The 14,994-nt window shown below is 49.4% G+C and overlaps 1 protein-coding gene across 2 annotated transcripts in view; it reads left to right on the top strand.

Annotated features, from left to right (window-relative positions):
* Nucleotides 1–14,994, top strand: part of GTF3C1 (general transcription factor IIIC subunit 1) — a 1,956,011-nt gene that overhangs the window by 1,723,472 nt on the left and 217,545 nt on the right. For both annotated transcript variants that reach the window (XM_085632176.1, XM_085632175.1), the window contains exon 35: nt 13,769–13,796. In XM_085632176.1, the coding sequence (XP_085488302.1) occupies nt 13,769–13,796 (28 nt within the window). The remainder of the gene's footprint in view (nt 1–13,768; nt 13,797–14,994) is intronic.

Here is a 14,994-nt window from a genome sequence, read left to right as displayed (position 1 = left end):
AATGGACACCACTCAAGTAGTTATAAAAAATAGGTATATTTATATAGACTTAATCACAAGACCAATAACAGTAAAAATCCACAATACTAGAAAAATAGCGTTACTTTAAAAATGCTGCAAAAATAGTTCAAGGTGCACAAAATGATGTTCAGTTCAATGCAGTGGTCTCTACGACCCTTTTACTCACAAAGTATCTGGATTCTGTAGCAAAGCAACAAAAATGTCGCTAAGGAGTTATAGCAATAAATTTCCTCACGCTAACCAGCGATGCGTTGAATCCTTACCGCAAGGGAGGATGATGCGCTGGGTTGCGGACAGGATAAAGTGACAAACTTCTTCACGCTAAGCCGGTGATGCGATAAAATCCTTGCCGCTAAGGGAGGATGATGCACCGAGCCTGCTGCGTGTGCGATCTTGCTGCGATGAAAGAAAATGGCGCTCCGCGAGGGAGCAACGATCCTGATACGATGCGGGGAATATGGCGAACGCTCGGCATCCGCGCTGCGAGGAGCCTGATGCGATGATTTGGGGTTAGCGAGCACTTTGGGGCACGCTAACAGGCAATGCGACAATCCTTGGGTTAGCGAGCGTTTTCAGACCCGCTGACAGTCGATTCAATAACTTGGGTTAGCGAGCGTTTTCAGACCCGCTGACAGGCTCTGCGATGTTTTCAGGCCTGCTGATGGGTGATGCGATAATCTTCGGGATAGCGGGCGTTTTCATGCCCGCTGATGGGTGATGCGATAATCTTTGGGGTTAGCGAGCGCTCGGCGGCAGCAGAGCGACGATTTTTCTCACGCTCACCAGCTGCAGCGGCCCGCTAACTGGGGTTAGCGATGATTTTCAGCACTCTTTTCTCAGCAGTAGAACTAGGGGCCCTTGAACTCAGAGGAGCCTCACCTGCAGATAGAATTCCTCGCTGGGAGGACACAGGAGGCTGGTGGTGGAGTCTGGTGTGCCCGAGACTCCTGCAGGAGGCTAGCTCTCTTCTAGCCCTTGGGTGATTGCTGTAGCCACAAAATAAAAGTTCCTTCAAAGTCCTTTTCCTCTTCTTCCAAGTCCAGTAGTAACCACTGCAGGCCAGTCCAAGAAACAGCACACAAGCGCAAGGACAGTCCTTCTCCTGCAGATTCCTGTAGTCACACGGACAGACGTTCTTCTTGTTGTCCAGGAGCAATACAAATTGTAGGGGTTGGGGCACAAATATTTATACCCCCAAAGTCTTTGTTCTTAGGAGCCACAAGTCTCTGAACCCAGCCAGAACCAGTTCTGCCCAGCCCTGGAGCACTTTGTTTACCAGGCTGCATCCTTCTTTTCAGAAAGAGGGTGTCTGCCTTCAGACGCACAGTGGGAGTTGGAGCCAGCATTCACCTTGCCAGGCACAGCCCTATTCAAGTGCAGGAGCTACCCCTCCCCTCACACCAAGGCAGATCTCTCTATTCAACCTAGGTCTGACTCAGCCTGCCCTGTCCCTCCAAAACCAGACAGCCAATACACATAATATTAGAGCACACTGGACGGCTTAGGCAAGAAAGTACCTATACTATAATATAAAAATAACCTTCACTAAAAGATGTATTTCAATATTCTGAGTTCAGGCGTACAAAATTCGGTTTTCTACCATGTTCTGTGGGTCAGTTAGGACTATAGAATGTAATAGCCAAAACCCCCCTTTCTGGCCTATGGAGAACAGGTAGCCTTACAGTAGTGAAAAACGAAATTGGGTGTAATTCACTGCTAGGACATGCTACACACATCAGAGCATGTCCTACCTTACACATACAATGCACCCTACCATAGGGGTGGCTTACATGATGCCAAGGGAAGGTTCAGGGGCTGGGAAGTGGGTGCACTTCACAGCCAAGATGGCAGTTCTGGACTGCACGCAGACACTGCAGTGGCAGGTCTGAGACACGCTTTACAAGCTGCTTCTGTGGGTGGCACAAACCAGTGCTGCAGGCCCACCAGCAGCATTCGGTTTACCAGCCCTGGGCACACATGGGCCACGCCACTAGGGACTAACAAGTAAACCAAATAAGCCAATCATGGATGTACCAATTCACATGTCATCTTTACAAAGGGAGCATTCGCGCTGTGGCGCTGAATGGCAGTGGCACAGCGCCCAGAGCATCTATAACCAGCAAAAACAGAGGAGACACAGCGAAAAATGGAAGGGAGACTCACGCCAATGGTGCCAGGTCTAACATTCAGCTTCAGTCATTGATCTCAGTGAGGTTGACCCTGAGGCTGCTGGGGCTGATGGCCTCCTGCATCCTGCTGGCCAAGCTCTCTAGATAGCTTATGCGGGCTCTGTATTATTATCTGAAGTCTCAGTGCCAGCGACATCAAAGGGACTTTCTGATTTGGTGAGAGACCGCAAAAGACCTGCAATGTTGGCTACAGGACTGCAATATGGGCAGTGGCAGACTGCACTCCCTTCCCCACCCTGAGCTTGCAGTGGTGACAGATGCATTGCTTCTGGGCTGCGGTGGCTATCTGGGACTGGTGGTGATCAGAGGTCACTAGTTTCTGGCGGAGGCTCAGCTCCACATCAACCTGTTGAAGTAATGAGCCATCCACGTAGCGTTGAAAGCCTTTCTGCCATCCATTCAAGGGAGGCTGGTTCAGGTGTGCACGGTCAACACCACTGCCATATGATACTGCAACAAGCTAAGCTGGGTTGGGTGGGAGTCATGGACCCTGTGCTAGAAGGTCCTGCGCCTCCTGGACGTGGCTGAAATGCCAGAAGATTTTCCAGGTGATGTAGCACCTGGCTAGATCTTTAAACGCCATGGTGGACAAACTCAGCCATCAACACCTAGGAGATCACAAATTGCACTTAAATGCAGAGGTGGCGCAAGGTCTCTTATACAGCCATGGTCAATCTGTTCATCACCACCAATAACGCGCAGTGTCAGAGCTTTGCTGCGTTAGTTTCCATAGCGTCTCTCGTCTGGGGGCGTATTCCACATAGAGTGGACCTCTGGGCTCCTGAACGCCTTTCCACCAATACCCCTCCTACCCTGAGTTTTGAAGAAGCTCAAGACAGACTGGGCCCAAGTAATTTGGATGCCCCCTGACTGGGCAGTGAGAATTTGGGATCCTGAACATGTGCATTTGTCCTTCGATCAGGCTTGCTGTCGCAGGAGCAAGGCAGGGTTCTGCTTCAGAACCCGTACATGATCTACCTCCGTGCTTGGAGCTTGAGCGGCGATAGTTGGGAGTTTTTAACTTGCGGTTGTGGACGTTATCATTGCAGCTAGGTGTCCGTCTACAAAGCTATATAACCCTGTCATTGTAACAAGTTTGTTAGCTTGTGCGCAACCAAACAGGTCGACCGGCTCCATGCTAGGCTATCAGAGGCTTTTTTTTTTTGCATTGTCTTTAGTCCAGTAAAACCTTGCTTTTGGAACAGTTAATGGTTATCTGTCCGCTATTTCAGCTGTTGTCGGTCCAGCCTTCGTTGTTTAAATGATTAGTTGTGATGCATTTCCTTGGAGGGCTGCGACATTAGTTTCCCTTCTTTCCTTTCGTTCTGCCCAGAGCGACTTGAGTTTGATTAGATCTTCCTTATGTGGGCTCTTCGAACACTTGCATAGCTGTCCACTCATGTTGCTCACCATTAAGACTGTGTTCTTGGTGGCCATAACATCAGCCCGGAGGGTGAGTGAGCTTCAGGCTCTCTCTGTAAACCCTCCGTACACTACCATCTCTGTGGACAAGGTGGTTCTTGGAACTTGTGCCTCCTCTTTCCTTAACCCCTTCGCTGCGGCGCGAATTCCGCCGCAGCGCTGGGGGGGTTTGGGGGATTTGCGGCGCCGCCATGCTCATGACGGAACCACGCCGTCATGAGTCACGGGCGAGCTGTGCTCATGACGGCGTGGTTCCGTCATGACTCCACCCACTTGCGCTAATCGCCCGCACAGGCGGGGAATTAGCGCCGCGTGGGAGGAGCGGCCGCCAACGGCCGCAGCATGACGGAACCACTCCGTCATGAGCACACGGCGCCCGTGGCTCATGACGGAGTGGTTCCGTCAGAAGCATGCAAGGGGTTAATATAGTGACTCTTTTTCACGTTGGGCAAATTATCACCATTGCAACATTCTTCGCTCTAACTCGCCCTTCTAAGGAGGAGGAGCAACTCTTTTGTCTGGATCTGAAAAGGGTTATTTGTTTTTATATCGATCATACCTGATAGCACTGGGTGGACAAACAGCTCTTTATCAGGTTCACTGGAACAAAGAAAGAAAACATTGCAGAAAAGAATACTTTCCCTCTGGATCATGATAAAGATCTGCTATGCACTGGTGAATCAGCCGCCTCTGAAGGGCTTGCAAGCTTCTTCAACCAGAGCCAAGGCTTCTATCCTATCACTGTGCTGGTGCATGGAGTGCCTGTTTTGGACATTGTTTGGCTGATGCTTGGGCGTCCCTCCATACTACTTTCTGGATCGCCAGGTCTGGCACAACAAGCATTTTACCTGTTCAGCCCTGCCGGTCTGTTTGTTTTAAGCCAAGTTCACAGACCTACTTCCTGGGAGGTATTACTCTGGTACCTATTCTAAAGTGAGGAATCTGCAGTTAGAAATCTCGATCAGAAAAGTTATTTACCATCTGTAGCACCTTTGCAGGTAGTGACTTTATCTAATTGCAAATTACTCACCGTCCCTACCATCCTCCCTGTTCTGTGAACTAGGAATCTGGACATTGTCAGCACGCATAAGTGGTGCCTGTATAGGCCTGAGGACGACGTTTGCATGGAGCCACAGCCTCCATCTTCCTACGCCCAACGGCTACTGCTTACATTTTTTTATCTAGTCTGACCCCCGCGGAGTATTCTAAGGTGAGAAATCTGCATTTAGATAGTTTCTACCAGAAAAGGCGTTACCGAAGGTAATGAAATTGTTCGTCAAGTAACCTTTCACTAGGCCTTGCTTCGCTAGTGATAAAAATAAAAGTAGTATATCCGACAACTGGGTTTGTAAGGGTTGGATACACTGGGTAGAATACCAAGCAACAAACTTTTCCCAACGTAACCCATAGATGGATTTAGTGGAGGAGTGCCTGGCTGCCCAAATGACATCCACTACTTAGGGATGGAGATCAACGGGCTTCATGTGCATGGAGGTTTAAATTGCGCAGGCCCAGGTGTAGGACCCTGTCCTGCTGCTGTGACAGGAGGTCCTCCCATAGGGACAGATGAATCAGAGGATAGATGCTCACTGCCAGAAGTTCCAGATACCACACACTCCTTGTCCAATCCAGAGCCTCCGGTACCCTCCCTGTGACTGCCTTTTCAAAGAGAGTCTTAACTTCTCTTTGGGAAATGAACAAGCTGCCCGCAGGAAGTCGTTGTTGTGTAGGTGGCATGTTTGGAGGGGTGGAAATAAGAGTAGGTAATCCTGATGAAGGATTTAGAGCACCCGTCTGTCCAATGTGATTATCTACCACCCATGAAGAGCAAATTGAAGTGGTTTTGCTGTGGTGATGGAAGGAGGGGGCATAGAAACATCTGGGAGGTTCTGTTGTTGCTGGGGTAGGGTTTGTTGTGACCACTACTACCTCTCCAAAGCCTCGAAAGGAGTGAAATTGTTGGGGAAACTTTGACGTTGGTGGTGCTAGGCCAAGAGAATGCTCTATTGCGTTGTCCTCCTTAAAGCATGAATCTGACTTATCTCCAAAGAGAGCGTGCCATCGAACGGCATAGCCATCAGCCATTGCTGGATATCTCCCAAAAAAAATCCAGTGGAACTAATCTAAGTGTGTCACTGAAGCCCCATGCTTGTGCCAACTGCCCTGCCCAAGCAGTAGGTGGTGTCCAGGCCCGACCGGATCACATATTTTGCTGCGCCCTGCCCATCCGCTGAAGGTATGCCCAAAGATCCTCAGGGACTGCAAGCAAGATATCAGTCATCATGTCCCACAGCACATAAGAATAATGTCCCAGAAGGCAACTTGAGTTTATGGACCTGAGGCTATGGCTAGCAGATGAAAACGTGTGTTTACCTACAGCTTCCATGCATTTCCACACCCTATCTGGCGGGGTGGTTGTAAACATGTTGGGATTTAGTCTGCTGGTAGAGGTTTGAACTACGAGGCTCTCAGGAGTTGGGTGCTGCAGCAAGGAAGATGGGTCCCCTGGAGCGAATGTCTTCTGGCTATTTGCAGATTTACTGGAAGGCAAGAGCTTGGCTTCGCCTAGGTGCCCGGGAGTGTGTCATTGAAAGGAAGGAGAGGTTCCTGTGAAGTCTGCCTTGTTTGCAGGACCTCTACAAGCACACTTGTTTTGTTTCCTTATGGTGCTCTCCTGATCATCACTACGAAGCAGGTTGAGTATTAAGTGGAAGGGCCAGCAAGAGAGTTTAGACCAATGTCAGTTGATATGTCTAGGCCACTGGCCTCTTGAAAATCCAGAAATAAATTCTCATCATCATATATCTGGTAATTGTCATCCCCATCGTTGTCTTGCTGTTCTGTATATTTGTAATACAATGGAAGCGTATCAGAATTGGATGTAGGTTGAACTGGAAGTCATAGGGGGGTCAGGGGCTGCGACTTCAAACAAGATTGTGGTGGATTCGCTTATGAGTCCAAAAGCACTGTGGGCTCCTCTTTCTGCATCAGTGGAACGACATTGGTCTCGGCGTCATATGCGGTTTCGTCATGATCGAGAAGCACAGTCTGCATCGTAGATGGAGCCACCGGCGGTAAGCTCACTGAAAGCCCGCTCGGATCCATGGGGGCTGAAGGTGCACCAGAGGGATCCGGTGGAGTACCAAAAATCTGCAGTCTGGCATCCTTGAAGGCCTAGATCTGCGACGTTGCCAATGTCTCTGGGAACTCGGGTTGGATCGGGACTGAAGCTGGGAATAGTTCCGAAGTCGGAGACATAGACCACAACTTTGCTGTACCTTAACTTCTGCATGGCTTTTCTTGCTGAGAGTGGCTGGAAAATAGTACACTGTGTTTACGCTTCTGATTCTTTTTTTTCTTGGATTTACCTGATGACTTTGAATGCAATGACAACCTCTTTGGGGATTGGCCTTGGAAGCTAGAACGTGGCTGCAGTCTCAACTTCAGCTGGAATCGGGCCTTCCAATGAGGCTCAGCTACGTGAAGTTTGGCCTTGCAGTCTCCAATGGCCTTCAGATTCATCTGAGCTCAGAGACAGACCTTTTAACAGTCTATCACTGACATCTATTTTTGGCAGTCCTCGCAGGGTTTAAAGACTAGTTTTTGGGGTAGTCATGCCCCTTGCGCTCTGCAATTCTTTTTAGAAAAAGGTTTTCAGTTGGGTGACTGAAGCGAGTTCTAGATCCACATCAGAAGACATGTAAAGAAAGTAACTGATGTTGACACACGAGGTGGTGGTTATATTATGGCCTCAATGTCACCTCTGTGTTGGGACAGACCTGACGCAGAGCCACTCTACTCCACCTACTGCCACAAAAGGGAATTGCTGAAGAAACAATCTCCGGATCTAGTCTGGCATCTGGGGAATCATAAGGTGAGGATTCTGTGGTTAGAAGTATCCATCGGGAAATAACCTGCAAAAATATTGCATCCAAATAGCGACTACCACTATATTGTTGATGTAGGTATATATATGAAAGTATAGATTCACTTTTACTAATCTTATCTCCGCATCTATTTAACTTGACGTAACAGTGGTATCTGATCTAAAAGATTCAATATTGATGCAGGTCAACATTTTAACCAGGATGTTGTGACCCCCTCACCATCTTTCTAAGATTTGACCAGTGCTGCTGGCCTAATTCTCCTAAGATTGCACTATTTTAACATATATGCTGCTGTAAAAATCATTTGTAGGCAACCTCTTACCACCTACAAAATAGTCTTTAAATTCCACTAATATATGGTCCATGTTACTGAGCCAATGTGCTTTCAAATTGACATATCTGGAAGAGACTATAAGTTACATATTCATTACCTTAGAATTGCCCCCAGACTGGATCCGGAAACGTTTTTTCTTAGCTGTACCCCTGCGCGTCGGTAGGTGGTGTCAGTTGATTCTGCGTCTGTTGTTGGCATCGTGGTCGCTGGGATAACGTTGCGGTGTCTACTTAGATACGCTGACGTTAGTTCTTTCTTTTTTCCGGCAGCAAGCGCAGATCCGGAGAGAGCGTGCCCCTAGTCACTTTTTGACTAAATCTTTTTTGACTTTTGTCAACCTCTTTTTTGAGTCTTCGAACTCCTGGTAGCACGAGGGATGTCCCATCGTCGGACGGGCTTCAAGCCCTGTCACTCCTGTCACAAGTTGATGTTGGTCACCGATCCGCACCCCGTGTGCCTTTGGTGCCTGGAGCACGACCATGATCCGAAGTGTTGCTCCGACTGCCGGGCCTTGAACCCGAAGTCTTTGCAGGAGTGGGCCAGAAAGCTTATGGAGGCCTGGCAGTCCGCTCTGCGACACTCGAGCTTTCCGTTAAGAGGAAGGTTGCGGGACCGGTTGCAGAGTCATCACCATTTTCTTCGAAGTCTTCTCACTCCTCCGGTAAGTCAAAGCACAAAAAGAAGGCGAAGAAGCATCGTCGCTCTTTGCCCTCTCCCCGTCCGTTAGCCGATGTAACGCGGAACCCAGAGCATCGCTGCTTTCTGGCTCCTTCCTCGGAGCCCGCTGGGATGTCTCTGCGCTTCCCTTCCTTTCCCGGAGCGACCCCTGCCCAGCTTTGTCAATTTTACGAAGCACTGCACAGCATCTTTGGGCAGCCCGACTCTGCAGGTGCGCCTTCAGGCCACACAGACTCGATTGAGGGCCCTAGGCCTCAGATGCTGGCGGCTCCGCCCCCGGCATTGCAGGGTCCCCAAAGATCCAGGTCTGGATCCAAATTCATGATGGTCGACCTCGCGGCACTTTCCCCTGCGCCGATTCCAGTGGCGATGCCCGTTGTACCCCCAACCGGCGTCGACCCCAGCCTCACCCCTGCCGTGGACACAGAGCCAGACCGACATCCCTCAACGCAGGGGGGTATTTTTGTACTGCAGTTCATCCCTGGTGTTTCCTACCGCCCTGAGTGGCAGCCAGAGGAGGGTGAGGAGGACTGGGAGGGGTCTATTGACACTCTAGCAGACCAACTTGAAGAGCCGGACTGGTGAGAACAGTTGGGTGATGCCAGTGGTCTGGATACTTCCCCAGACCTTGGTATCTCTCCCCCCCCGACCCTCCCCCCCCCCACACTGTGGCTATGGAGAAGGGAGCTTCCTACACTGTGGTGTTGCGTAAACCGGCTAAGGCCTTGAGCTTCCTACGATGGCTGCCAGGACCAACCTCCTGACTGAAATGCTTCAGCCAGCAGGTGCTCCTGTGGACAGGATGATTGCCCGGCCAACCCACTTTTCCTCTCCCAACACCCTACCCTTGAGAGCTTGGTGGTCCAAGCCACATCCTGTAAGGGCACATACCCTACTGCTCCCCCAGATTGGGAATCCAAGAACCTGGACCATCTTGGGAAGATGTGTATTCCGCCAGCTTAGGAGTGTGGTCAGTGAACACCGCATTTCTATTGGGACGTTACACACACACGGTGTAGGATACGGTTGCGCAAGTGCAGCCACAGTGCTCGGAGGAGGTCGGTTGTGCTCACCCGCGCAGTTGCCGAGGGTCGAGACGCAGCAAAGTTCACCATCCAGTGTGGGCTGGATACAGCCGACTTGCTGGGTTGAACAGTTTCTACGTCGGTAGCCATGAGGCGCTACGCCTGGCTGAGAACGTCTGGCTTCTCTGGGGATGTCCAATCCACCCTTTTGGACATGCTCTTTGATGGGCGTTGCCTGTTTGGTGACAAGGCGGACAAAGCACTCGATCGCTTAAAGGACTAAAGGGCCACAGCCAGGTCCTTGGGCCTCGCAGCAACTTTTCGTCCCATGCAGTCTTCCTTTCGCCCCGTTTGTGGATACGGAAGGGGTGTACCCCACCATGTTCCACCCAGAGCCATGGAGCTGCGCAAGCTGCCCAGCCTCTGTGTGGTCAGGGACGTGGGACCCACTGTCGTGAGTCTGGGGGCCAGCGGGCGGACCAGTCCACCAAAGCCCCCCCCCCCCCCCCCCCCCCCGCAGCAGCCTCCGAATCTTCCTAGTCCGACCTTCCAGGGCCACCAGCTGCCAGTGAGCGGCAGGATCTGCCATCACCTCCCCCACTGACACACCACCACGTCGGACAGGTGGGTTTTGCAGATAGTCCGAAGGTGCTACTCCCTCCCCTTCAAGACTACCCCTCCATCCATGCCACCAACTCTCCATTGCATGTTGGAGGATCATTTGGCCCTTCTCTGCCAGGAAGTTACCGCTCTCTTGGCCAAGAGAGCTATTGAACGTGTCCCTGTGCCAGAAGTAGGTCATGTATGCTACTTCCACTACTTCTTGGTACCCAAGAAGGACAAAGGCCTGCATCCTATCCTAGACCTCAGGGATGTCAAAAGCTTCCTCCGGAAGGAGAAGTTCCAGATGTTAACCTTAGCTCAGGTCTTGTCTGCCCTCAACCCTGTAGACTGGATTGTAGCATTGGACTTGCAGGACGCTTACTTTCACATCCCAGTCTTGCCTGCCCACCGGCATTACCTGCGGTTCACGGTAGGCCATGAGCATTTTTAGTTTACAGTGCTCCCCTTTGGCCTTACCAGCGCCCCTTGGGTGTTCACGAAAGTGATGGCGGTGGTCGCAGCTCATCTGCGCAGATCAGGGTTTCCAGTCTACCCCTATCTCAACGACTGGCTGTTGAAGTGGGTTCTGCCCCAGGCTGTCGTCTTCCATGTCCAGACTGCAGCAGACCTCCTGCATTCGCTGGGGTTCACAGTCAGTGTGCCGAAGTGTCACTTGATTCCCTCCCAAAAGCTCTTTTTCATCAGGCGGTTCTGGACACAGCGCAGTTTCGGGTCTACCCTCCCGAGCAGAGAGTCTGGCATATTCGAGCTATGATACCGATGTTTCAGCCTCTATCACGGATTTCGGTAGAATGAATCAGGCTGCTGGGCCTCATGGCCTTCTGCATCCTGCTGGTGGATCATGCCAGGTGGCATATGCAGGCTCTGCAGTGGGACCTGAAGTTCCAGTGGGCGCAACATCGGGGGAATCTTTCCGATGTCGTCCAGATCTCAGAAGGGGCTGCACATCAGTTGCAGTGGTGGCTCACAAACTAGGATTGGGTCAACAGCAGATCCCCCTCTATTCCCCAACCAGAGTTCACAGTGGTGACAGATGTGTCACTCCTGGGATGGGGCAGCCATATGGGAGAGGCGGAGATCAGAGCCCTCTGGTCTCTGGTGAAGTCTGGGCTCCACATAAACCTTCTGGAGCTCCGGGCGATCCGTCTTGCACTGATGGCATTTCTTCCTTCTGTCAAAGGAAGAGAAGTACAAGTGTTCACGGACAACACCACCGCCATGTGGTATTGCAAGAAACAGGGGTGGGTGGGGTCGTGGACCCTCTGTCAAGAGGCTCTTTGCCTTTGGACATGGCTGGAACATCAGGGCATGTCTCTGGTCGTTCAACACCTGGCAGGTTCCCTGAACGTCAGGGTGGACAAGCTCAGCCATATGTGCATGATGGATCATGAAGGGTGTCTTCACTCAGAGGTGGTGCAAGGTCTCTTTCAACAGTGGGGATAGCCTTGGTTAGATGTATTCTCCACCCGAAGAGAACGCGCACTGTAAGCAGTTCTGCATGTTGGAATTTCCAAGACAGCCCTTGCTCGGCGATGCCTTTCGTCACGAGTGGAGTTGTGGCCTCCTGTACGCCTTTCCACCTGTACCACATCTGCCCATAGTGCTGAAGAAGATCAAGCACGACTGGGCCCAAGTCATTCTTGTGGCTCCAGTGAGGGCACGAAGAGTCTAATATCCCGAGCTGTTACACATGGCTATCTATCCTCCGATCAGACTGCCTCTTCGGGAGGATGTTCTGTCGCAGCAGCAGGGGACGGTCCTCCACTTGAACCTGTCCAGCCTCCACCCCCTTGCGTGTAGATTGAGAGGCAACAGTTGACAGCTTTCGACCTTCCTCCCGAAGTCTGTAATGTCATCTTGGCATCCAGGCATCCCTTCACTAAAACGGTATACGCCTGTAGATGCAACAAATTTGTGGCATGGTCCACAGCAAAGGCTGTGGATACCCTTTCTGCCCCTCTTTCAGAGGTTCTCCTCATCATTCTTTCTTTGGCCCAGCAGGGCTCTGCTCTGGAAACTCTTAAGGGCTTTCTTCCGGCCATTTTCGGTCTTTCTTTGCCTTCCTGATCAGCCTTCTCTTTTCAAGTCCCCCATTGTTAACAGATTTCTGAAAGGCATTGCTCATCTCTTTCTTCCTTCTTCTTTCGTGATGCCCCAGTGGGAATTGAATTTTGTCCTCGCTTATCTTATGTGTGCTCCATTGGAGCCCCTACACAATTGTTTTCTTCACCTCTTCACCTCCTTACTTTGAAGACTGCTTTCTTGCTTCCATCACCTCTGCTCACAGGGTGAGTGAGCTTCAGGCCTTATCTTCCAAACCTCCCTTTCTGGCTATTCATCCGGACAAAGTGGTTCTTCGCGCTAGGCCCTCTTTTCTGCATACACTGGTTACCTCTTTCCACATAGGTCAGGCCCACCTTCTTTCCGCTCCGCACCCTTCCAAAGAGGAGGAGAGACTCCACTGTCTGGACCCAAAATGTGTGCTGTCCTTCTACCTTGATCACACTAAATGATTTCTGGGTGGACAATCAACTCTTCGTGGGTGATGTAGTGCCAAGAAGGGTCAGGCAGTCCATAAGCCTACCATCTCTCGATGGGTTGTCCTATGCATCAAGATCTGTTATTCTTTGGCTAAAAAGGAACCTCCATTAGTACTGCACGCCCACTCTACCAGGGTGACGGCAGTCTCTACTGCTTTGGGACGTGGAGTTACACTGAATGACATCTGCCTGGCAGCAGCGTGGGCATCCCTGCACACATTTACCAAACATTACTGTCTGGTCAGCCAAGTCCAGAGAGACTGCTTTTTCTGCCGTTCTGTTCTCCTGGTGTGAACTTGGATCGCAGACCCACCTCCGGGGTTGGTATTGCTGGGGTATCTATTCTAAGGTAAGGAATCTATAACTAATGGTATCTTTCAGATGACCAAGTTACTTACCTTTGATAGCAATGTATCTGTAAGAGACATACATTAGTTATAGATTCCTTACTGCCCCACCCATCCTCCCCGTTCTGCGAACTGACTCCTTGGGATAGGGACTACCTTTCCAGGGCCCTAGTTTTGTGCACCAGTGGTCAGAGCGTGGAAAGTCGTGTCAGAACTGACGTCAGCGCACAGGGGTGGTGTCTAAGTAGACACTGTGAGGTAATCCTGGTGACCACGACGCCAACGCGGAGTCGACCAACGCCACCTACGACGCGCAGGGGTACTGCTAAGAAAACATTTCTCTGGATCCAGTCTGACGCCTGGGGGTAATTCTAAGGTAAGGAATCTATAACTACTGTCTGTGTCTTACAGATATATCGTTACCGAAGGTAATTAACTTGTTCTTTACCTCTAGTTTGTCGTCTGCTTCCCCAGCACGTGGCCGCCACGTGCTTGTTTACCTCTTTCCTGAACATTATTTTTGTATTGTCTGAATAGGAACGCCAGTTACATTGATAATCCCAACTTAATTTTTTATTTTTCCTGTTGTTCTTCACTGCTTTTATCAAGTGTTTTGAATTGGTGGAGATACCCGTCTTGGTGTTTTATTGTATTCAGCATAATATATTGTGATCTCACCCCACACCCTTTTTGTTTTACAGAAAACTCTGCAAGTGCTTCATCTGAGAGGTAAGTCCTTCATATGTGTTGGATGATCTTAGGAGGCTTTACTGTTAGAGAATTTAGAAAAAAGCACTTTTCTATTCAATATTTAAGGTTTTGTTTGTGTGATGCCATTCTTAACCCTTTCGCTGCTAGGCCTTTTCCCACCTGTGCTAATCCTTTTTTGGGCTATGTGGGGTAGTTCGTGCTTAGACCCCTGTATTTTTTTGTCCACAAAAGGTATCCAAGCCAAATTGGCGTCCTTTTCTTCCAACATCATGGGTATTTTAAAGGTACCCAGGGTTTGTGGATTCCCCTGGAGGGGACCCAGAAATTAGCCAAAATACAGCAAAATTTTGGGGTTCTTTGGAAAAATGGGGAAACAGAAACGTCTGTTTGTTTCCTTGCAAATCATATCAACAAAGAGTTTGTGGTGCTGAAATCATCAGCTTTCAGGGACAAGCAGACTTATGTCAGAAAACCAACATTTGTTACACATTTTTGGGCATTTTACTAGACATAGCCTATTTTTTGCTTCTTTTTGTACTTTCAATCTCCTTCCAGTTAGTGGTAGAAATGGGTGTGAAAGCAATAATGGATCCCATAAAGCTATACATTTTTGAAAAGTAGAAAGAATTCTGAATTCAGCACGGAGTTGTTTGTGTAGATCCTTCAATATCTTTTTTATAGAAACGAACAGTTGAAAATAAGAAAAATAGAAAATTAGTTGAAAAAAACAGCCATTTGTGCCAACGTTTTCACCTGTAACTTCTTCTAAGTATGACAGATTTTTCAAAGCACTATACCGTTACATCCGCTAGGGGATTTATAGGACTTGTAAGTTATCGAGAACCGGAGGAACCCAGAGGCAAAAACTGAGCTTCGTTTTGCAATGGTTTTTCATATAGCAATTCATTTGGTAAAATATAAAGAGTGAAAAATAGGTATCAAGGACACCTATGAATTTCTGAAATTATAAAGTTTCGGAGCAGTAGCTATTTGCACATCTCCGAAATTGTATGCATACTAGCATGTGAATTATGGGATATTTTTCAAAGTGACTTCTTTTTTACACATTGTATTACATTTAGAAGGAAGAAATGCATAGGAATTCAATAGGTAATAACAGTTGCTCTACAATTCTGTGTTCCCCTAAGTCTCTCGCTAAAAATGGTACCTCACTTGTGTGGGTAGGTCTAGTGCCTGCAGCAGAAAATGGCCTAAA

This window comes from Triturus cristatus, chromosome 10 (assembly GCF_964204655.1).
Source record: "Triturus cristatus chromosome 10, aTriCri1.1, whole genome shotgun sequence".
In the NCBI taxonomy this organism is placed as follows: domain Eukaryota; kingdom Metazoa; phylum Chordata; class Amphibia; order Caudata; family Salamandridae; genus Triturus; species Triturus cristatus.
This window is presented reverse-complemented; position numbering and strand designations above follow the sequence as displayed.